The sequence below is a fragment of the Phacochoerus africanus genome, chromosome 8, assembly GCF_016906955.1.
Source record: "Phacochoerus africanus isolate WHEZ1 chromosome 8, ROS_Pafr_v1, whole genome shotgun sequence".
NCBI classification, from domain to species: Eukaryota; Metazoa; Chordata; class Mammalia; order Artiodactyla; family Suidae; genus Phacochoerus; species Phacochoerus africanus.
The window spans coordinates 134,703,153-134,722,053 of record NC_062551.1 but is presented as its reverse complement, the minus strand read 5'-3'; the positions used below and the strand labels follow the sequence as shown (position 1 = coordinate 134,722,053).

General features: G+C 41.2%; 1 protein-coding gene and 1 non-coding gene across 2 annotated transcripts in view; one reads left to right on the top strand and one right to left on the bottom strand.

Annotated features, from left to right (window-relative positions):
- The window catches only part of GIPC2 (GIPC PDZ domain containing family member 2), an 83,919-nt gene that overhangs the window by 27,480 nt on the left and 37,538 nt on the right, over window positions 1-18,901 (top strand). The window contains exons 2-3 of the mRNA XM_047794305.1: window positions 631-816; window positions 10,807-10,987. Coding sequence (XP_047650261.1) covers window positions 631-816; window positions 10,807-10,987 — 367 coding nt within the window. The remainder of the gene's footprint in view (window positions 1-630; window positions 817-10,806; window positions 10,988-18,901) is intronic.
- On the bottom strand, window positions 6,728-6,834 carry LOC125134749 (U6 spliceosomal RNA). The gene has a single exon (XR_007136758.1). It is a non-coding gene; the product is annotated as a U6 spliceosomal RNA (small nuclear RNA).

Here is an 18,901-nt window from a genome sequence, read left to right as displayed (position 1 = left end):
TTGATAGGGCTTAAAATGCCATTTAACAAGTAGCAATTGAACAGTTTCCGAGTTTCCTGAGTTTTAGAGATGTGTTAAAAACTCAAGGTTCTGTGGAGTTCCTGTTGTGGCTCAGTCGTTAACGAACCCGACTAGGAACCATGAGGTTGCGGGTTTGATCCCCGGCCTTGCTCAGTGGGTTAAGGATCTGGCATTGCCGTGAGCTGTGGTGTAGGTTGCAGACATGGCTTGGATCCCACATTGCTGTGGCTCTGGTGTAGGCTGGTGGCTACAGCTGTGATTAGACCCCTAGCCTGGGAACTTCCATTTGCCACAGGTATGGCCCTAGAAAAGACAAAAAAAAAAAAAAAGCTCAAGGTTCCAGGGGCCCCAGGAATGGTGTGAAACTCAGGGATGTAGGGAGAAGGTTGGAAGTGGGAGCTGAAGCAAGGCTCAGGAATGGAGGAAGGGCTGACAATATCTGTGACAAAGGTTCTTCCGGTAACAAAAAAAGTTAAAAATTTTCATTTGGCCATTTTTGTCTAAAACAGCCATAGGAGGACTATTTCACTCAGGTATCTGTTGAATAAACTAATGATCAGAATGTTTTCCTGACGGATGCTGACCTCAAATATTTCTTTTTCTTTGCAGATCTTATATTGCACTTTAAACACACCTAGAGTTGACATGGGAAAACTCTTAGGAACACAGATAGGTCTTGAAGATTTCATATTTGCCCATGTGAAAGGGATCAAAAAAGAAGTGAATGTGTATAAATCTGAGGATTCGCTTGGTCTCACTATTACAGATAATGGTGCTGGCTATGCTTTTATAAAGGTAAGTCCTAAAAAATAACTGTGTGACTTAACTGAGGGTAATATTTAAGAAAATCTAGCGTGCCAAAGAAAAATCGAGATGATCTTCAGAGGGTGAGCTGACTCAGCAGGACTGGTAATGTTTCCTTTAAAACATGTTTCAAAGACATTGTTCTTTTGTCTCTTTTTTTTTTTTGTCTTTTTGCCTTTTCTAGGGCCGCTCCCGCGGCATATAGAGGTTCCCAGGCTAGGGATTGAATCGGAGCTGTAGCTGCCGGCCTACACCAGAGCCACAGCAACTCGGGATCTGAGCTGCATCTGCAACCTACACCACAGCTCACAGCAATGCCAGATCCTTAACCCACTGAGCAAGGCCAGGGATCGAACCCGCAACCTCATGGTTCCTAGTCGGATTCGTTAACCACTGCACCATGACAGTAACTCCATTGTTCTTTTGTCTTTTCTTGAACCTTTTCCCTTCAGTTTAAACTTCCTCTAGAATTTAGCATTTACTGAAACAGAAAGCCCAGCCCTGGTGCTTACTCATCCTCATAGGCCCTTGAAGATCTGTAGCTCGCCAACTTCTGGGGACTTCCATGCAAATCCTTTCTGTTGATTTAGTGTTATTTCCAAGTGCACTTTTTCTTTCTTTTTTTTTTTTTTGGTCTTTTTGTCATTTTAGGGCCGCACCTGCAGCATATGGAGATTCCCAGGCTAGGAGTCAAATCGGAGCTGCAGCTGCCGGCCTACACCACAGCCAGAGCAACAAGGGATCCGAGCCGCATCTGCAACCTACACCATAGCTCTCGGCAACGCCACATCCTTAACCCACTGAGCAAGGCCAGGGATCAAACCAGCGTCCTCATCGATACTAGTTGGGTTCGTTTCCACTGAGCCACGACGGAAACTTATTTATTTATTTATTTATTATTTATTTAATGGCTACACCTGCGGCATATGGGTTCTCGGCCTATGCCATAGCCACAGCAATGTGGGATCCCAGCTACATCTGGGACCTATGCCACAGCTTGCAGCAATGTGAGATCCTTAACCCACTGAGCAAGGCCAGGGATCAAACCTGCATCCTCATGGACACTATGTGGGGTTCTTAACAGCTGAGCCATAACAGGAACTCCTATCCAAGTGCACATCTTTTTGGCCACCTTTTTTACATCTTAAAAAAAAATAAAGCTCTTTAAAGATTTCTAAACCGTACATACAGTTGAGCCTTGAATGACACAGGTTTGAACTTTGTGGGTTCACTTATACATGGATTTTTTCAATAGCAAATACTACAGTATGACATGGTCTGCAGTTGAATCTGCAGATGTGGAACCATTAACATGGGAAAGTGGGGGTGGTAAAGGGGAGGGTAAAGAGAATGGCTATAAATTATGAAAATTTTCCACTGAGAAGAGGGTTAGCACCTCTAACCCCTGCATTGCTTAAGAGTCAACTGTAATCCCATTATCTAAGCATCACAGCCGTAGCAAAGCAGGATCCAAGCTGCGTCTGACACCTATAATGCGGCTCACCTCAATGCCAGATCCTTAGCCCATTGAGAAAGGCCAGGGATCAAACCCAAATCCTCATGAATACTAGTTGCATTCATAACCCACTGAACCATAATGGGAACTCTATAATCCCTTTATCTAAATCCCTTTATCTAAAGGGCAATATAGAGCTGCAAAGGTAGGAGAAAGAAGTTTGAAATGGTATGAAAAACTTTTAAGAACTGAGGACTGATAAAAAGATTCATCTTCCATAACAATTCTATTATTATAATAAGTTGATTATAATATAACATATTATAATAACATGACTAACGACGACTTATATTGAATGCTTATCATGTACTAGGTGCTTTGTATATATTTTCCCATTTAATGCTCACAACAATTTTGTCTGGTACCGTGTTTTCATTTATTTTTCGAGGTATAACAGATCTTTAATGTACAGCTTAATGAATGTTTACAGATCTCTGTAGAGAACACCCAGATCAAGGGAAATTTCATTTCCACCACCTAGAAGGCTCCAGTCCGTACCCTCCCCTCTACAAAGGTAGCAAATATTTTGACCTCTACCACTACGGTTTTACTTGTTTTCAAACCTCCTATGAGTGGAATTCTATAATACATACTCTCCTGTTTTTGGCTTTTGTTCAATGTGTCTGTGAAGTTCATCTCTGGGTAGGGACTTTACAGCCTTTATTTTACAGGTGTAGACACAGGATTAGACAGGTCAAGCAGGAGTTCCCATGGTGGCACAGTGGTAACGAACCCAGCTAGGATCCATGAGGATGTGGGTTCAGTCCCTGGCCTCGCTCAGTGGGTTAAGGATGCAGTGTTGCCGTGAGCTGTGGTGTAGGTTGCAGATGCAGCTCTAGATCCTGCATTGCTGTGGCTGGCAGCTGTAGCTCCTATTTGGCCCCTAGCCTGAGGACCTTCATATGCCACAGGTGTGGTCCTAAAAAGCAAAAAAAAAAAAAAAAAAAAAAAAAAGAAAGAAAGAAAAAAAAAAAGGTCAAGTTAGGCAGCTGGGCAAATTCAAGATTTGAATCTGGGAGATCTGGCTCCAGAGCTGGCAATCCTACCCACTGAGGTAAGAATTTAGTGATCAACTCCATGCCACAGAGCACTTTTCATGCCTTTATTTTGTCGAAATCTTTGATTTGCTGATGCATTGTCATCATTTTAAAAAAATAGCCTTGGGGAAGTTATCTTCTTCACTGTAACTAGTACTTTATTTAACTTCCCACTTGACAGAATGGCTATTTTTAGCTCTGCAAAAGATATGACTGTGCTGAAGGTTGAGTGGGTGACCAAATGGAAAATCCGTGAGTTGGGAAAGTCATGTGGGATTATCTGGGGGAAGTTCAGGACGTGAGGCCCATGTAGCAATGCCTTTCTAATGTCAGCAGAGAAGGGCTTGGAAACACGCATGGGATTTTTTAGATCTTAACCTCTGATGTTCGGAGCTTCTGTTTCTATTTTTTTATGCTCTGTCAAACATGCGCCTTCCTCAGAGTCCTAGTCACTAGCCCCATGGAGACAGGGAACACGGTAACAAAGAGAAAGTGGAGCCTAAGACAGCCCTCTGACACACAGTTCAACTTAGAAGAGAAACGAATATCATACTGTGTACAAAGTTGATGTGATTTTTAAAAATCTGGGCGGGGGGGGAATAATTTCAAACTTACTGAAAGATTGTAATAATGCCGAGAACTCACATAATACCCTTTTCTCAAAAAATCCAGTTTTTACCACTTGGCAAATTTGCTTTATTTTCTTACACACACCCCCACCACCCCCACACACATGTGTGTATATGTACACACACATATACATATACGTAATTTTTCCTGAGCCATTGGAAAAAGTGGATTGGATACATTGTCTCTTTATCCCTTAATACTTCAGAAGGTAGTTTCAAAGAATGATATTCTCTTCAGTACACCTACAGTACAATTATGAAATTCAGAAAACTTAACAGAAATGGAATACTTCTTTCCCTCCCCCCGCATTTTGGCCACCCCAAGGCATGTGGAGTATGGAGTTCCCAGGCCAGGGAGCAGATCTGAGCTGCAGCCTCGCACGACACTGCAACTGTGACAACGATGGATCCTTAACCCATTGCACCAGGCTGGGTATCGAACCTGTGTCCCAGCACTGCAGAGACATTGCTGATCCCATTGTGCCACAGCGGGAACTCCAATACTTTGTCACTGGTATGATGTCCTTATTGCAGTTTTACCAGTTGTCCTAATAATGCCCTCAAGAGCATTTTTTTTTCCTAATATAAAGCCAATCCAGGATGATGTATTTCATTTAGCGATCATGTCTTTTTCGTCATCTTTATTCTAGAACAATTTCTCAGCCTTCTATAGGATAGCCTTCAATTTGGAATTTTTGGATGCCCCTTCATGTTGAGAAATAGGTTATGCATTTTGGGTAGGAAAACTAGATGGGTAATGTCGTGTTCTGCTCGGTGTATTACCTCAAAAGTGCATTATCTTGCTTTGTCTCATTATTCATAACGTTAATTTTTGTCTCTTGAGTGAGGTCGTGTCTGCCAGTTTTATTCACAGCAAAAATATATTATCCCTCGTGACAAATAACTTGTGGGGAGATACTTGGAGATTATGCAAATGTCTTGTTCTCTTACTTGCACCCCACGGATTTAGTATCTATTGATGAGTCTTGTCTGGCCCAGTCTTTACTTTAATGGTTGCAAACTGGCAATTTAAAAAAATTCCATCATTTCCTTTCTATTTCTTTTAAAACATTCTATTGTTATAAAGCAATCCACTTATTTATTATCTATTAGCGTGGACACATGATTTCTTATTCAACGTGTCCATTACTGGCATTTTGATGCTCACATTCCCTGAGATCTGGCCTTGCAGGAGTCCTTTCAGCTGACTCCTGTATCCTTTTGACCTGGCTCCCGTGATTGCATTGAGCAATTCCTTCTTTTCTGGTGCAGCGAGATGTTCTAAGCTCATCTTTTATCTTTTCCCCGGGGCTTGGAATCAGCCATTTCTTTAGGGATCTCTAGTTTTTTCAGTGCACACTGATATTTCAAAATCAAGATCTGAATGCCGGTTTGCATGCCTTTATTGCTACCAGAGTGTCACTGTATCTAGGTCCTTACAGTTATCGCAGGAAGAGTTAGAAAACATGTATTTTAGAAATTATGAAATCATAATTATGTCTCCAAGTCTGATTCTACCCCATAGGGTTCTTCCTTGTCTTCCCCACTAAAATAGTTTTTTCCTTTCTTTCTCTCTTTTAAACATTTTTTTTATTGTGGTATAGTTGATTTACAATATTGTATTAGCTTCAGGTTTATAGCAAAATGAATCATTTTTATGAATATATATATATATATATATGTAAAATTTCCATTCCTTTTTTCCCCGTATAGGTTATTACCTTTTTTTTTTTTTTTTCCATGTCCATGGCATGTGGAAGTTCCTTGGCCACAGCAGTGACCTAAGCCATTGTTGTGACAAGGCTGGATCCTTAACCCGCTGCACCACAGGAGAATTCCAATTATTATTATTATTATTATTATTTTTTGTCTTTTGTCTTTTTAGATCTGCACCTGTGGCATATGCAGCTTCCCAGGCTAGGGGTTGAATCAGAGCTGTAGACACTGGCCTACACCATAGCCACAGCAATGTGGGATCCAAGCCGTGTCTGCGACCTACACAACAGCTCAGGGCAACACTGGATCCTTAATGCACTGAGAGAGGCCGGGGATCAAACCCGAGTCTTCATGGATACTAGTCAGGTTCGTTAACCACTGAGCCACAACGGGAACTCCACCAATTCTTTTTAAAATTGTATTTTATTACAGAACTTTGAGTAGACCTCCCTGTGCTATACAGTAGGTCCTTGTTAGTTATCTATTTTATATATAGTTTCCCACTAAGATGTTTACTTTTAACATCATTGACATACTTCCTCATTTCCTTAATTATACAATATATACAAAATAGTTTCAGAATTCCTATACCCATGCTATGAAAAATAAATCTATTGCATTAAAGAGTTGTATGAATTTTTTTTTTTTTTGGTCCTTAAATGTCCATGTATAATTAAAGTTTTTCTCTTCAAGGGCTACTTAGAATAGGTTTTCACTTGCCCCTCCTCCTCCCACCCCATGATTTTTATTCCTTTGAAGTACTGTTAAATACAATTGCTTTTCTTTGGTTTGAGTTTTGAGTTTTTCTTCCCGTGTTAACTTAGTTTTATTTTCTGAATACATAAAATAGTTTTGAAAGTCAAAACTCTAATAAAAGATGTATTTGGAAATGTCACTCCTTCCTCCATCCCCATTACTCATTTCCCCCACTCTGTAAAGTCATCAATTTCATTACTTTCTGGCTTTCTCTTCCAGTGTTTTTTGGCTACGATAAGCAGAAAAAAAAAAAAGAGGAATATTCCAAGAGTTTGCGTGACATCCTTGTTCAGGGACTATGCTAATCTTCTCTGTATACTTCCAGTCTTAGTGCATGTGTTGCTGAAGTGAGGTCTTGCTATGCATTTAGCAGTGGCTGGAAGTCCACATGGGTCAGTGTAGGAGGACAGGGTGGTGGGATTCAGACAGGGATAAGGAGGAAGGAGCCCATGATTAGGCAGGCAGTGCAGTGTGGTGCATGGGACCATGGACTTTAGAATCGGGCCTGCTTTCAGTTTTTTTGTTTGTTTGTTTGTTTTGCTTTTTAGGGCTGTACCTGTGGCATATGGAGGTTCCCAAGCTAGGGGTAGAATTGGAGCTACAGCTGCAGGCCTACTTCACAGCCACAGCAACATCAGATCCTGGCCGTGTCTGCGACCTACACCACAGCTCACGGCAACACTGGATCCTTAACCCACTGAGCGAGGTCAGGGATCAAACTCGCAACCTCATGGATTCTAGTCAGATTCGTTTCTGCTGTGCTATGATGAGAACTCCCTGCTTTCAGTCTTGGTTCAACCATGTATTTACTTGCTATGTGATCTTGGACAAGTTATTAAACTTTTCTATGCCTTCTCTCAAATGAAACTATTAGCTCATACTTTATATGATTATTTGGGTGTAAACTAATGACATTTGAAATGTTTGATGGTACTTATAAAAGCTAATACTGAGTAATGGCAACAACAATATATCATCATGTAATTAGGAGATGAGATCAATGGCAGAGAATTGTATTTAATAGTACTGCATGGTTCTCACAGATGAAATTCTTTTTTTTTTTTGTCTTTTTAGGGCTGCACCCGAGGCATATGGAGGGCTAGGGGTCAAATCAAGGGGAGCAGGGGGTTCTGGGATGCAAGCTGATATCTTTGAGAAGAGGCACATAAAGCCAAAATAGAAGTGGAAATCTGAGAAAATAGGTAACGTTTGAGATCTGGAGGCCATGATTCAGATGAAGAATAGCTTTGGTAGAGGTAAGAAAAAGTGGAGTAGGAGGGTGGGGATTGTTTAAAAAATTTGGAGTTCAAAGGTGATAGGTCACTTTTCCTGCTTTATTGAGATGTAATTGCCATATAACACTGTATAAATTTAAGTTGTGCAATGTGTCAATTTGATATACTTATATATCATAAAATGATTATCAAGGTGATAAGTCATTTTGGATAATTCTGACCCCAGAGTCTGCCCTCGGCATCAGAAGATCTTGGGTTCTTCATCTGATGGCCCTTTCTTTTTTAACTAGCAATTTGATCTTGTATTAGTTAGACATTTTTTTTGTGTGTGTCTTTTTTAGGGCTGCACCCACAGCATATGGAAGTTCCCAGGCTAGGGGTCTAATTGGACCTGTAGCCACCAGCCTACGCCAGAGCCACAGCAATGTGGGATCCAAGCCGAGTCTGTGATCTACACCACAGCTCACAGCAATGCTGGATCTTAACCCACTGAGTGAGCCCAGGGATCGAATTCGCAACCTCATCATTCCTAGTTGGATTCATTAACCACTGAGCCATGATGGGAATTCTTAGTTAGACATTTTTGATCGGGAGTGTTTTTTGGAAAGTTCTTGATGTCTTATACCCCCTGTGTTTGAAATCCAGTTCTGTTGTAATGGAATATGATAGATGATAATGTGAGAAAAAGATGTATATATATTTGATATATATATTTGACTGGGTCACTTTGCTGTACAGTAGAAAATTGACAGAACACTATAAACCAACTATAATGGAAAAAAATAAAAATCATTAAAAAAAAAGAAATCCAGTTATGTTGCTTTTTAGCTGTGTTATTTTGGTTACACCACGTCTTCACTGTGCCTTGATTTCTCATTCACTAATGGAATAATACATATTCCTTTCCCAGGCTTGTTAGGACGAAATGAAATCACTATTTATAGTTGTTACCTGAATGTTCATTATTATGAACATGGTTTGAGGCCAGTGTTTGGAGAGTCAGCAGCACAGACTCTGAGTTGCTCTCCATGGCAGTAGGCTTGGCTCAAACAATCTTGAATTAGTGCTTAAGACTTTGAGGACAGCATTTGGAGTGGATAAGCAATGAGATTCTGCTCTATATCTAGTCACTTGTGATGGAACATGATGGAGAATAATATGAGAAAAAGAATGTATATACATATATATGTGGCTGGGTCACTTTGCTGTACAGTAGAAAACTGATAGAACACTGTAAACCAACCATAACGGAAAAAATAAAAATCATTAATCATTAAAAAAAAGAAAAAAAGACTTTGAGGACAGTGGGTTGGCATGCTAGAGTTCTGCTGTTCTGTGATGAGAATCTAGAATTCTTTAACTATATGGGATGAATTAATGAAAGTTAATATAATGATGGTCTGAAATATTTGGGAACCTCTAAGTTGAATAGTATTGTGAGTCCCATTGTCCAAAAAAGATTTACTGTTGTCTTTGCCTTTCGCAGGACTGAGCTCCAAAGCGAGATGTGGGAGTGTTCTAAGTGTTACAGAGAATGTTAAGTGACTCAGTAAATGATAAATAGAGAATTAATGCCTCTTTTTCCTTGCTAGTCCTTTGTGCCTGAGTAGCAGAGTTCTAGTAATATAATTAATCTCTATTAAGCTATGGTATGATTAGTAAAGTATATTAGATTTCAGAAACTTGTCTCAATTGCTACCTCATTCTTTATTCTATCTATTTAGGAAGCTAAGGCCCAGGTAACCCACAAAATATACAATCAGTGTCTCCCACTTTGTCTCTATATCTGGTTCACTTATGGTGCCCTTTTCTAAGTTTCTTATCCTGATTTTCCTCTCTTCATCCCAGAATCTTATTTGCTGCCCCTGATCATTACATATTTCTCTTGACCACCTGGATTCTCACCTTGCTGCCTGCTGACTTCTGGTAACCGCCTTTCCTCCTCCTGTCTGAGCCCTGTTCTGGGGACTTCTGTGGCTACTCTGCCGTTTAGGTGGTAAGATTCATACATGTCTTTAAAGTGTTTCATACAACACTTATTTATTTTTTATTTTATTTTTCACCACACCCATGGCATGTGATATTTCCTGGGCTAGGGATCAAATCCATACCATAGCCGTGACCTGAGCTGCTGCAGTGATGCCGGATCCTTAACCTGTTGTGCCACCAAGGAACTCCAGTGTAACGCTTATTTTATTTCTTTTTGTCTTTTTAGGGCTGAACCCGCAGCATATGGAAGGTCCCAGGCTAGGGTTCAAATCGGAGCTACAACTGCTGGCCTAGCCACAGCCATAGCAACGTGGGATCTGAGCCACATCTGGAACCTACGCCACAGCTCACAGATGTGCCGAATCTCTGACCCACTGAGCGAGGCCAGGGATCAAACCTCACCTGTCTCTTTAAGTACCAGTTTTCTGAGCTAAGGTTGTACCAATTCTTGTCTTGCATTTGTAGCTAAGGTTGAAATAATATAGCTGGTAGAAAAAACTCAGGCTTTATTCTGATGTAATGGGCCTCATGTTGAAATGATTCAGCAGTCACTTAAGGAGGGACTTTTCTGTGTGGTCGTTATGCTGGGCACAGGGCATACAATGGTGAATAAGACCATCTCTGTCCCCAAGGATATTGTAATTTAACAGCAGAGACTGAGGGGGTAAATGAATAATTGCACTGTGGTATGTTGAATGTGTGAAATCACCTGATCCTCCTGATCTATGACCTGAGTCTCTCATAAAGGTTGTTAAAATTAAATGAGACAGCGAATGTAAAGTGCTTAGCTTAGAGCCCAGCAGAAAATACCGCAGAAGCAAGAGAGGACCCTTTACCTAGTCTTGAGGGAATAGGCTGGGAGGTGTCAGGAAAAGCTGCTTGGAGGAGGTGGTGACTGTGATGGAGCTGAATTTTGCAAAGAAATAAGAAGAATGGTTGGGTTTAGGACGGTTGTCTGTTGTTGCTTGGTCTTCTGTCTTTAAGGGAACATTACACTGCATTACGGATATTGTCAGTACATTGAATATAATGTCTCAAGAACATGAAAAGTAATGTTACTCAGTTCTATTTTATATTAAGCATTATCCTTAATTTTCTTTCAGAGAATTAAAGATGGCAGTGTAATTGACTCTGTTAAAACAATCTGTGTGGGGGACCACATCGAATCCATCAATGGAGAAAATATCGTTGGGTGGCGTCACTTTGATGTTGCCAAGAAGTTAAAGGAATTAAGAAAAGAGGAACTCTTTACCTTGAAGTTAATAGAACCTAAGAAGGCCTTTGGTGAGTGAAATGTTCCCCTGGCTTATTTTTTAAGGGACATGAGTCCTGGAATATAGCGCCATGTGCTTATGCCTATCAGTTAAGAGCATAGGAAATGGTAGACAGCACTGCTTAGAAGGAAAACAAGCATTGAAGGGGAAAAAAAATTGCCTAGAAGGACATTTTCTTAAAAAGACATTTGGAGTTATAAAGTCTAGTGTCTAGTGGCTCTGAATTTGTTCCAGATGCCAAGAACAACACATTGTATTGCATTCATCCTCCTGAGCAGGGAGATTTTCGATTGAGCTCTCTAAACAGTAGTAACTGTCATTCATGGGCCTTAACAGCAAAAACTTTAGCTACACACAGAATTGGTGTTTAAAGGAATTAGCTAGTCTATTTGAAAGACTTCCTTCAATGCTCTTCCTCCCTTGGCCTTTTGAATTTGGCAAATGTGGACCGACATGAAATTACTTCTGCTTTGGTGTGACATCTGTACTTGTTTGGTTTTAGCCATGGCAGCTGTGTTCCAACTGTTGTTCAAACCCCCAGGGCCATCTCATCTACAGGAAAATGTGCCAGCTTCTCTCTCTCTACCCAGCACTATTTTAATAAGCCAACTGATGCTTTAGTGTTCATCAGTGTTAAAATATTTTTCGGCAGAATCATTCTGGGCCTGCCCTTACTCACCCGGCAACTCCACCCACCTAATATTCTTCCCTTTGCTCACAAAACATAAATATTCCATTTGTCTTGAATGTCTATTTTCTCAGGGCAATTCAGGATAATGATGGGAGAATGCAGTGGGTCTGGGGAAACACATTTCCCTTCCCTTAGCAAGTAAGGGTCCACTCTTAGCCATCTGAAATTGAGAAATTGTCTCTGCTTCCAAGCAATTCTCTGTCATTTACTAGAAATACAGTGTAAGTGGTATTGCTTATGGGAGACAGAATTCTGGAAAAAAAAAAATGTAAGAAAAGGATGCCTTGTTGCCTAGTGCTGCTCCTGGAGGGACCGTTCCAGGAACCGCTGGTGCAGAGACTCAGATTCTGCCTGTTGTATAACAGCATCTGAGCTCTCTTCCTGCAGAGGAAGGTGGGCCAGCTCTCAGATTTCTATCCAGCAGGTCCTTTTGTAATGGCTTTGTTTGGTAACCAACTTTCAGGTTGGTTAGGCTGATGGTAAATATTCGATTTAAGCTCTTTGTAAATCACAGTTATTCTCTTAGTACAACTCAAGGAATGGAATTTCTTTCTACATCTATAACTTCCACATCATCTGTTTTCTAGAGTTAATCTCTTCCTATATTTCCTTGCCTGCATGTAAATCATGTGGTCCCTGGGCTTTTTGTAGCAAGTTGCTGATACACCTTAACTTGAATGTGAGGTTGGTAATAGTCTTGGTTGTTACAGAGGTCACTGTGTTTAGCTATTATCGCTCCATGATTAGATTTTTTCCCCTCAATGTCTGAGACGCATGTGCAGATGGTTAATGTACTTTACTGCTTATGTGCCTCCTGAAGCTACTCTTTTTTTTTTTTTTTTGGCTGCACCTGTGGCATGTGGCAGTTCCTAGGCCAGGGATTGAACCTGAGCCACGGCAGTGATCATGCTGAGTCCTTAACTGCTAGGCCACCAGGGAACTCCCTGAACCTTCCCCTTTGCTTCACATGAATTCCACAAACAAATCTGAGAATGACAAAGAGTAGTAGTTTCCTAATGAGAGTATATTGTTTTGGCATCTCATGTTCCGATGGTGTGGGGGTTAGGATACCTGGAGACTGATTTTGGAGCAGGGACAAGTTTTTATTCTCCAAGGTTCCAACAGTAGCTTATCTCAATTTAACCCCAATTAAATCTGCTGGTCTAAATGCATTTTCCACTCTGTGGATTAATCTTTGTTTTGGGGCCCTAGCCTGGGAACTTCTCTCTTAGAAGTAGGCCTCACTGCTCTGCCCATCCTTCAGCTCTTAAATTTGGTGATGTTTTTGCCTCTAGGATAAAGGTAATGATAGTTTGTTCCTCATCCTGTGGCCTCATTCCTGTGCATGGCCTTTTTCCAGTGAGGGAGCATATATCAGGAGGCACCTGGGGAACCATGCTTGGCTCCATTCTCTTCATCTCAGTCTAATCTTTTGCTTTGTGTCCTTCCTTCCTCTGTTTTTCTAGCGTTTTCATTGATGCGTTGCTTCAGATTTAAAGTCCCTCATGATTGTCTGACTCTGTCCTCTTGGATTCCTACCAGGAGAAAGGGCAAAGTGAAGCAAAATTCTTTTCTCTGCATTTAAATAGGCCATTTTGGCTGAAGTTAAGTCATTTCTGGGACTTTTTCAAAAGCTGTCGGAAATAGCCACACATTCCAGTATTTTGACTTTTTCCAACCAACTTCCCTCAAGATTTATTCTGGGGAGGTTTGTTAGACAGTGTCCCAAAGTACAGGATGGGGGGCTGCTTTGTGGGAGCATAACAAAGGTTATGAGCACAATTTCTCAGCCATTGATAAAGGAACCCTTATTGCCCGCTCTATTTGCATCATTTAGGTCCCTACCCACATCCCTCTTGTAGCGGCCACTCTTTGTGTCAAGATTATTTGAGAGCTCTGGAATAAGCCCTATCTATAATTTAAAGAAAAAGCTTTTTTTTTTTTTTTTTTTGGAAAGACTATCAGGTAGGTCTCAGAAACAAAAAGACAATCAAGTCTTGGGAAGGTAGGAACCAAGGCTGTTTCAGGGATGTGCAAACCAGGAACCCTTCATGGTACTGGCTTAGTTGCCTCCTTCCAGTTATTCCCTAATTTTTTTTTTTTTTTTTTTGGTCATTCCCAGGGCATGTGGCGGTTCTGGGGCCAGGGATCAAACCTGTGCCACATCAGGGACAATGACAGATCTTTAACTTGCTGACCCACCGGGGAACTCCTATTCCTTATTTTCATGTTACTTCACTGAGGATTCAAATTCCTGGAGTGGAAGGGGACTGATTAGGTTATGTGTCCATCCTGATAGTGGGAGGGCAGGCTACAAGACCCATCAAAATCACACAGAGCAGTGAAAGTGGGGGAGTTTCCTTTGGGTAGGAAAAAGCAGATGTTTACCATTTCTCTAAGCTGCTGCACCTTGTTCTTTAGGCAGAGAAGGGTTAGTTTTCCCTTATCTTTGAATCCGACTATAGCTATGCATGATGCTGTCAGTCTGAGTGTGTCAGAAACTAGAGAGATGAGGGTATTGGCAATTGGCTTTGGGTGTCTTGTCATAAGGATTTTATTATTCTAAGAGTTGGGTGCTGTATAAATGGCTATTTGGCAATGAGATATCTGGAGGCCATAACAGTATCAAGCTTTCTCTCAGAAAAGACTAAAGCCATCAAATTTGAAGGGGCCTCACTTTGTAGATTTGGACTGTACTCTTGGAAGCTCCTTCATTTATGTATCCCAGAAGTAAAATTTCAGAATTTGCTGTGTTCCAGATACTGTGCTAGCCATAGCAGATACTAAGAAAGAAGACTAAGCTATAGCTCCTGCCTTTTGTGAAGCTTACTCTGGGAGCGAGCCGTTATGGACCAAATTGCATCCCCCTAAAATTCGTATGTTGAAGTCAATTTTCAATACCTCAGAATGTGACTACATTTAGAGATAGGGTCTTTAAAGAAGTAATTAACCTAAAATGAGGTCATTGGTGTAGCCTGCTGGTCTAATATGACTGGTGTATTTATAAGAGAACATTTGGACATGGAGACATATAGAGGGAGAATACTATGTGAACATGAAGACAGCCATCTGTAAGCCCAGGAGAGAGGCCTCAGAAGAAAGCAACCCTGGTGAAATCTTGATAATGGAATTACAGCCTACATAAGTGTAAGAAAATAGGTTTTTGTTGTTTAAGCCATGTGGTCCTTTGTTATGGCAGCCCTAGGGAACTAATACTAAGCAAAAAGAAAAGAAAAGGTAGTGCAAGTTCTTTGTGGCAGTAGATCTTGGACTTCCTAACAATATAGAAGTTACAGATTAGGTATCTTAGCAGTCCTTTGGCTTTGGGCAGATGGAAAGTACATACTAGTATGTTTTCATTCATGGAATGTTTGAGTGATTAGCATATGCTGGTCTTAGGGTGCTTGTTGCTGGGGTGCTAGTCACTGTTTATTGAGACCCTACTGGGTTCTAGCACTATACTAAATGCTTGGTATATCCATAAAAAGATCTAGTTCTTTCTTTTAAATAACTTGTACCTAATGGGAATAGATGGATATCAAAAAATTTCAAAAAGGGTGTTAGAATGTACTGGACATCTCAAAGTGGGATACACCAAACCAACCAAGGCATTTAGGAAAAACTTTCCAGAGAAGGAATTTAAGCAGCATCTTAAAAGAGGCTTGCACAGTGAACAAATCAGAGAAAGCTGTCCTAGCGAGTAGGAATAGAATAAGACAAGGTGCAGAAGCATGAGGCAGTATCATATAGCTGGGAATGTGATGTATATTGATGTAGTGGAATAGAGATTATAGATGGTGGTGTGGCAAGAAACGAAGCTCCAGAGTCAGTGGGGACCAAATTATCAAGGGCCTGATATATGAAGATAGAAAATGAGCAATGGAGAATCACTGAAGTAGTTTAGGCAGGGGAGAAACATAATGAGATTTAGATTTTGCAGACTGTCAGAGGGAAGAATGGATTATGACTTATTGATTTATGGATTATGACTTTATTGATTTATAAATAAATCAATATTTATTCAATAAAGACTCAATAAAGACTCTTTTGTGTTGAGGAGAATGAAGATGAGACCCTGAATTAAGGCAGTGCCAATAGACATGGAGATAAGACGTGGTTCTGAGGAATAGACAGGGGTGTGCTGGAGCTGTATGTGCTCATCTCTTTACAATTTTATGTTCCTGGTGCAGTGGTATCGAGTTGGCTGCTTGAAATGGCCATTTACATCACAGAAATAGGCAGGTGCTGCAGGTCAAGGCTTTTTTTTTTTTTTTTTTTTTAACCTGGAAAGCTGACTGTTAGACATTTATCTGTATACCACTGGACACTAAGAAGGTAGAATTGGTAACCCAATGGATGTAGAGGTAAAGGAAAGGAAATTGCAAGTGATGACCTACAGATTTGTGGCTTGAGTATGGTGTCATTTTTTGAGAGGAGGAACACTGGAAAAGAAATAGACTTGTGTGAGGCAATAGGAAGAGAAATTGTACTTACAGTACAATTTTGAGTCTTAAGAATTTGAAATATGAGGAACAGTTTGGTTGGAAATGTGTAAGACGTAGATGGGTATTTAGAATTGGGTCCTAGGGGAGTTCCTGCTGTTATGCAGTGAGTTAGGAGTCCACCTGCAGTGGCCTTGTTCCCCAGTTCGATCCCTGCCCTGGCACAGTGGGCTAAGGATCCAGTGTTGCTGCAGCTGTGTTGTAGGTCGCAGCTGTGGCTCAGATTTGATCCCTGGACTGGGAACTTGCATATGCTGCAGGTGCAATAAAAAAAAAATTGCAGGGGGTGAGTTCCCACTATGGTGCAGTGGGTTAAGAATCTGCAGGAGTTCCTATCATGGCTCAGCAGAAATGAATATGACTAGCATCCATGAGGATGCAGGTTCGATCTCTGGCCATGCTCAGTGGGTTAAGGATCCAGCATTGCTTTGAGCTGTGGTGTAGATCGCAGATGTGGCTCGGATCTGGTGTTGTGGTGGCTGTGGTGCAGGCCAGTGGCTACAGCTCAGTCACTGGCCTGGGAACCTTCATGTGCCGTGGGTGCAACCCTAAAAAGACAAAAAAAAAAAAAGACAAAAAAAGGACCCCTGGGAATCTCCTCTGCTGTTTTAAATCACGGTTTTTCAGCCCATCGGTCTCAAACCAGTGTGTTTAGAACACAAGGTAGAGGGAGTTCCCACTGTGGCTCAATGGTAACGAACCCAACTACTATCCATGAGTACGCGGGTTCAATCCCTGCCCTCGCTCAATGGATTAAGGGAACTGGCATTTGCTGTGAGCTGTGGTGTAGGTCACAGATGTGCCTTAGATCCCGAGCTGCTGTGGCTGTGGTGCAGACCAGCAGATCTGATTCAACCCCTAGCCTGGGAACTTCCATATGCTATGGATGTGGCCCTAAAAAGACAAAGAAAAAAAAAAAAGAACACAAGGTAGAATGGACCTGAGACTTTCATACTGCTCCAAGCCTAGTAAGGGTAAGTATTGTTTTGGTTTCAATGTTTCCCTATGCATATGTGTGTGTTTCAGTATTTATATATTTCTCACTATGTGTCATAGCAAAAGACATTTTTTTTTTTTTTTTGGAAAGCAACTGGTTTACATGACCCCCTTGTTGAAAACTAGTAATTTAAGGGTCAATCTTTGCCATACCTAACATGGTTTCTTCTGGTCAGCTGCTTTCTGATCCACATTTTTCCTTCTTCTAGCCATGAGTTCATGGCAGCCTTCCCAGTCCTTATCGAGTATCAGATGGAATGTGTCTAGTGGTATTTTTTTAGGGCATGGCTCACTTCCTTTCCTCTTTTGCCAGGGCAAAGGAGCATGTCTGCACAATGAGCTCAACCCTGCAGAGTTTGCCCTGTAAACCTAGATTTTTCCCAAGGCTATGAGAATTCACTCTTGCATCTAACTGGCACTCGGTTCAGACTAGTTCCACTGGTTTGTTTTCCTATGAGGCCTTGTAATTATTAAATGTCACGAGGCTTTGATTCAGTTTTATTTTGATGACTCTAGGCTTCTTTCGTCCTGGAGGATTTCTTAAATTTATCTTTGTTGCCGTTTTTGGAAACGGGTTTGTGGTAGGAGGTCTGAAGTGTTTTCGTAAAGTGTTTTGAAAGCCAGAAAGGGTGTTGAAGAGCTGAGAGAATGTTTGCCTCCAGGAGCATTGATCGTCTCTGTTTGGGGGTTCGATTTGGTTAGAGGTCTCTGGGCTGTGTCTTCTTTTAGGGACTTTTTCTGTGCTGTGTGTCCATCAGAATAGGATGTGCAGTATGTGAAGTACGTCTGATCCTTTGAGTCATTCACAGCTGGAAAACTCGGACCTCGTCTTTGTGATTCAGCTTAATGGATGGCCATCATTTTCAAAGACTAAGTCTATTTGCTATTCAGAGAAACTTTGGCTTTTAAGGTTTATGACTTTTTAGATAGACACTTCAAACATTTAAAAATACTTTCTGTTATTCATGCTATTTCAAGCGAACATTTTTTCAAGCAGTGCTTTTGGTGCTTTTTATAAATACTGAATTCTACGGACTATCCCAAGGAATATGAAAAAAGTGACAAAAGAGACACCAAGGTGTACGTAGTTAACCACGTAGGCGCTGCCACATGTGGGCTGTGTGATAATGCGACATTAGGTGAATTAACCTTTCTGTGCTTTGGTTTCCTCACCTAAAAAGCAAAGATAATAGTATCTACCACAGTGGCCCATTGTGAGGATTAAACAGATGAAAAATGTCATGGAAGAGTCCCTGGCGCATAGTAGGTCTTCAGGAAAAGTTAGCTGCTATTATTACAATTATTTTGAAGGTATAGCTGCCCCTTTTTAAAAAGAACATTTTATTTTATTTATTTTTGTCTTTTTGTCATTTTAGGGTCACACTTGTGGCATATGGAGGCTCCCAGGCTAGGGGTCCAATTGGAGCTGCAGCTGCTGGCCTACACCACAGCCACAGCAATGTCAGATCCGAGCCTCATCTGCGACCTACACCACAGCTCACGGCAACGCCAAGTCCCCAACCCACTGAGCAAGGCCAGGGATCAAACCCACAACCTCATGGTTTCTAGTCGGATTCGTTTCTGCTGTGCCATGATGGGAACTCCATATTTTATTTTATTTTTTTGGCTGTGCCTGTGGCTTGTGTAAGTTCCCAGGCCAGGAATGGAACCCATACCACAGCAGTCACAAGGCTGGATCCTTAACCTGCTGAGCCACCAGGGAACTCCCAGCCCT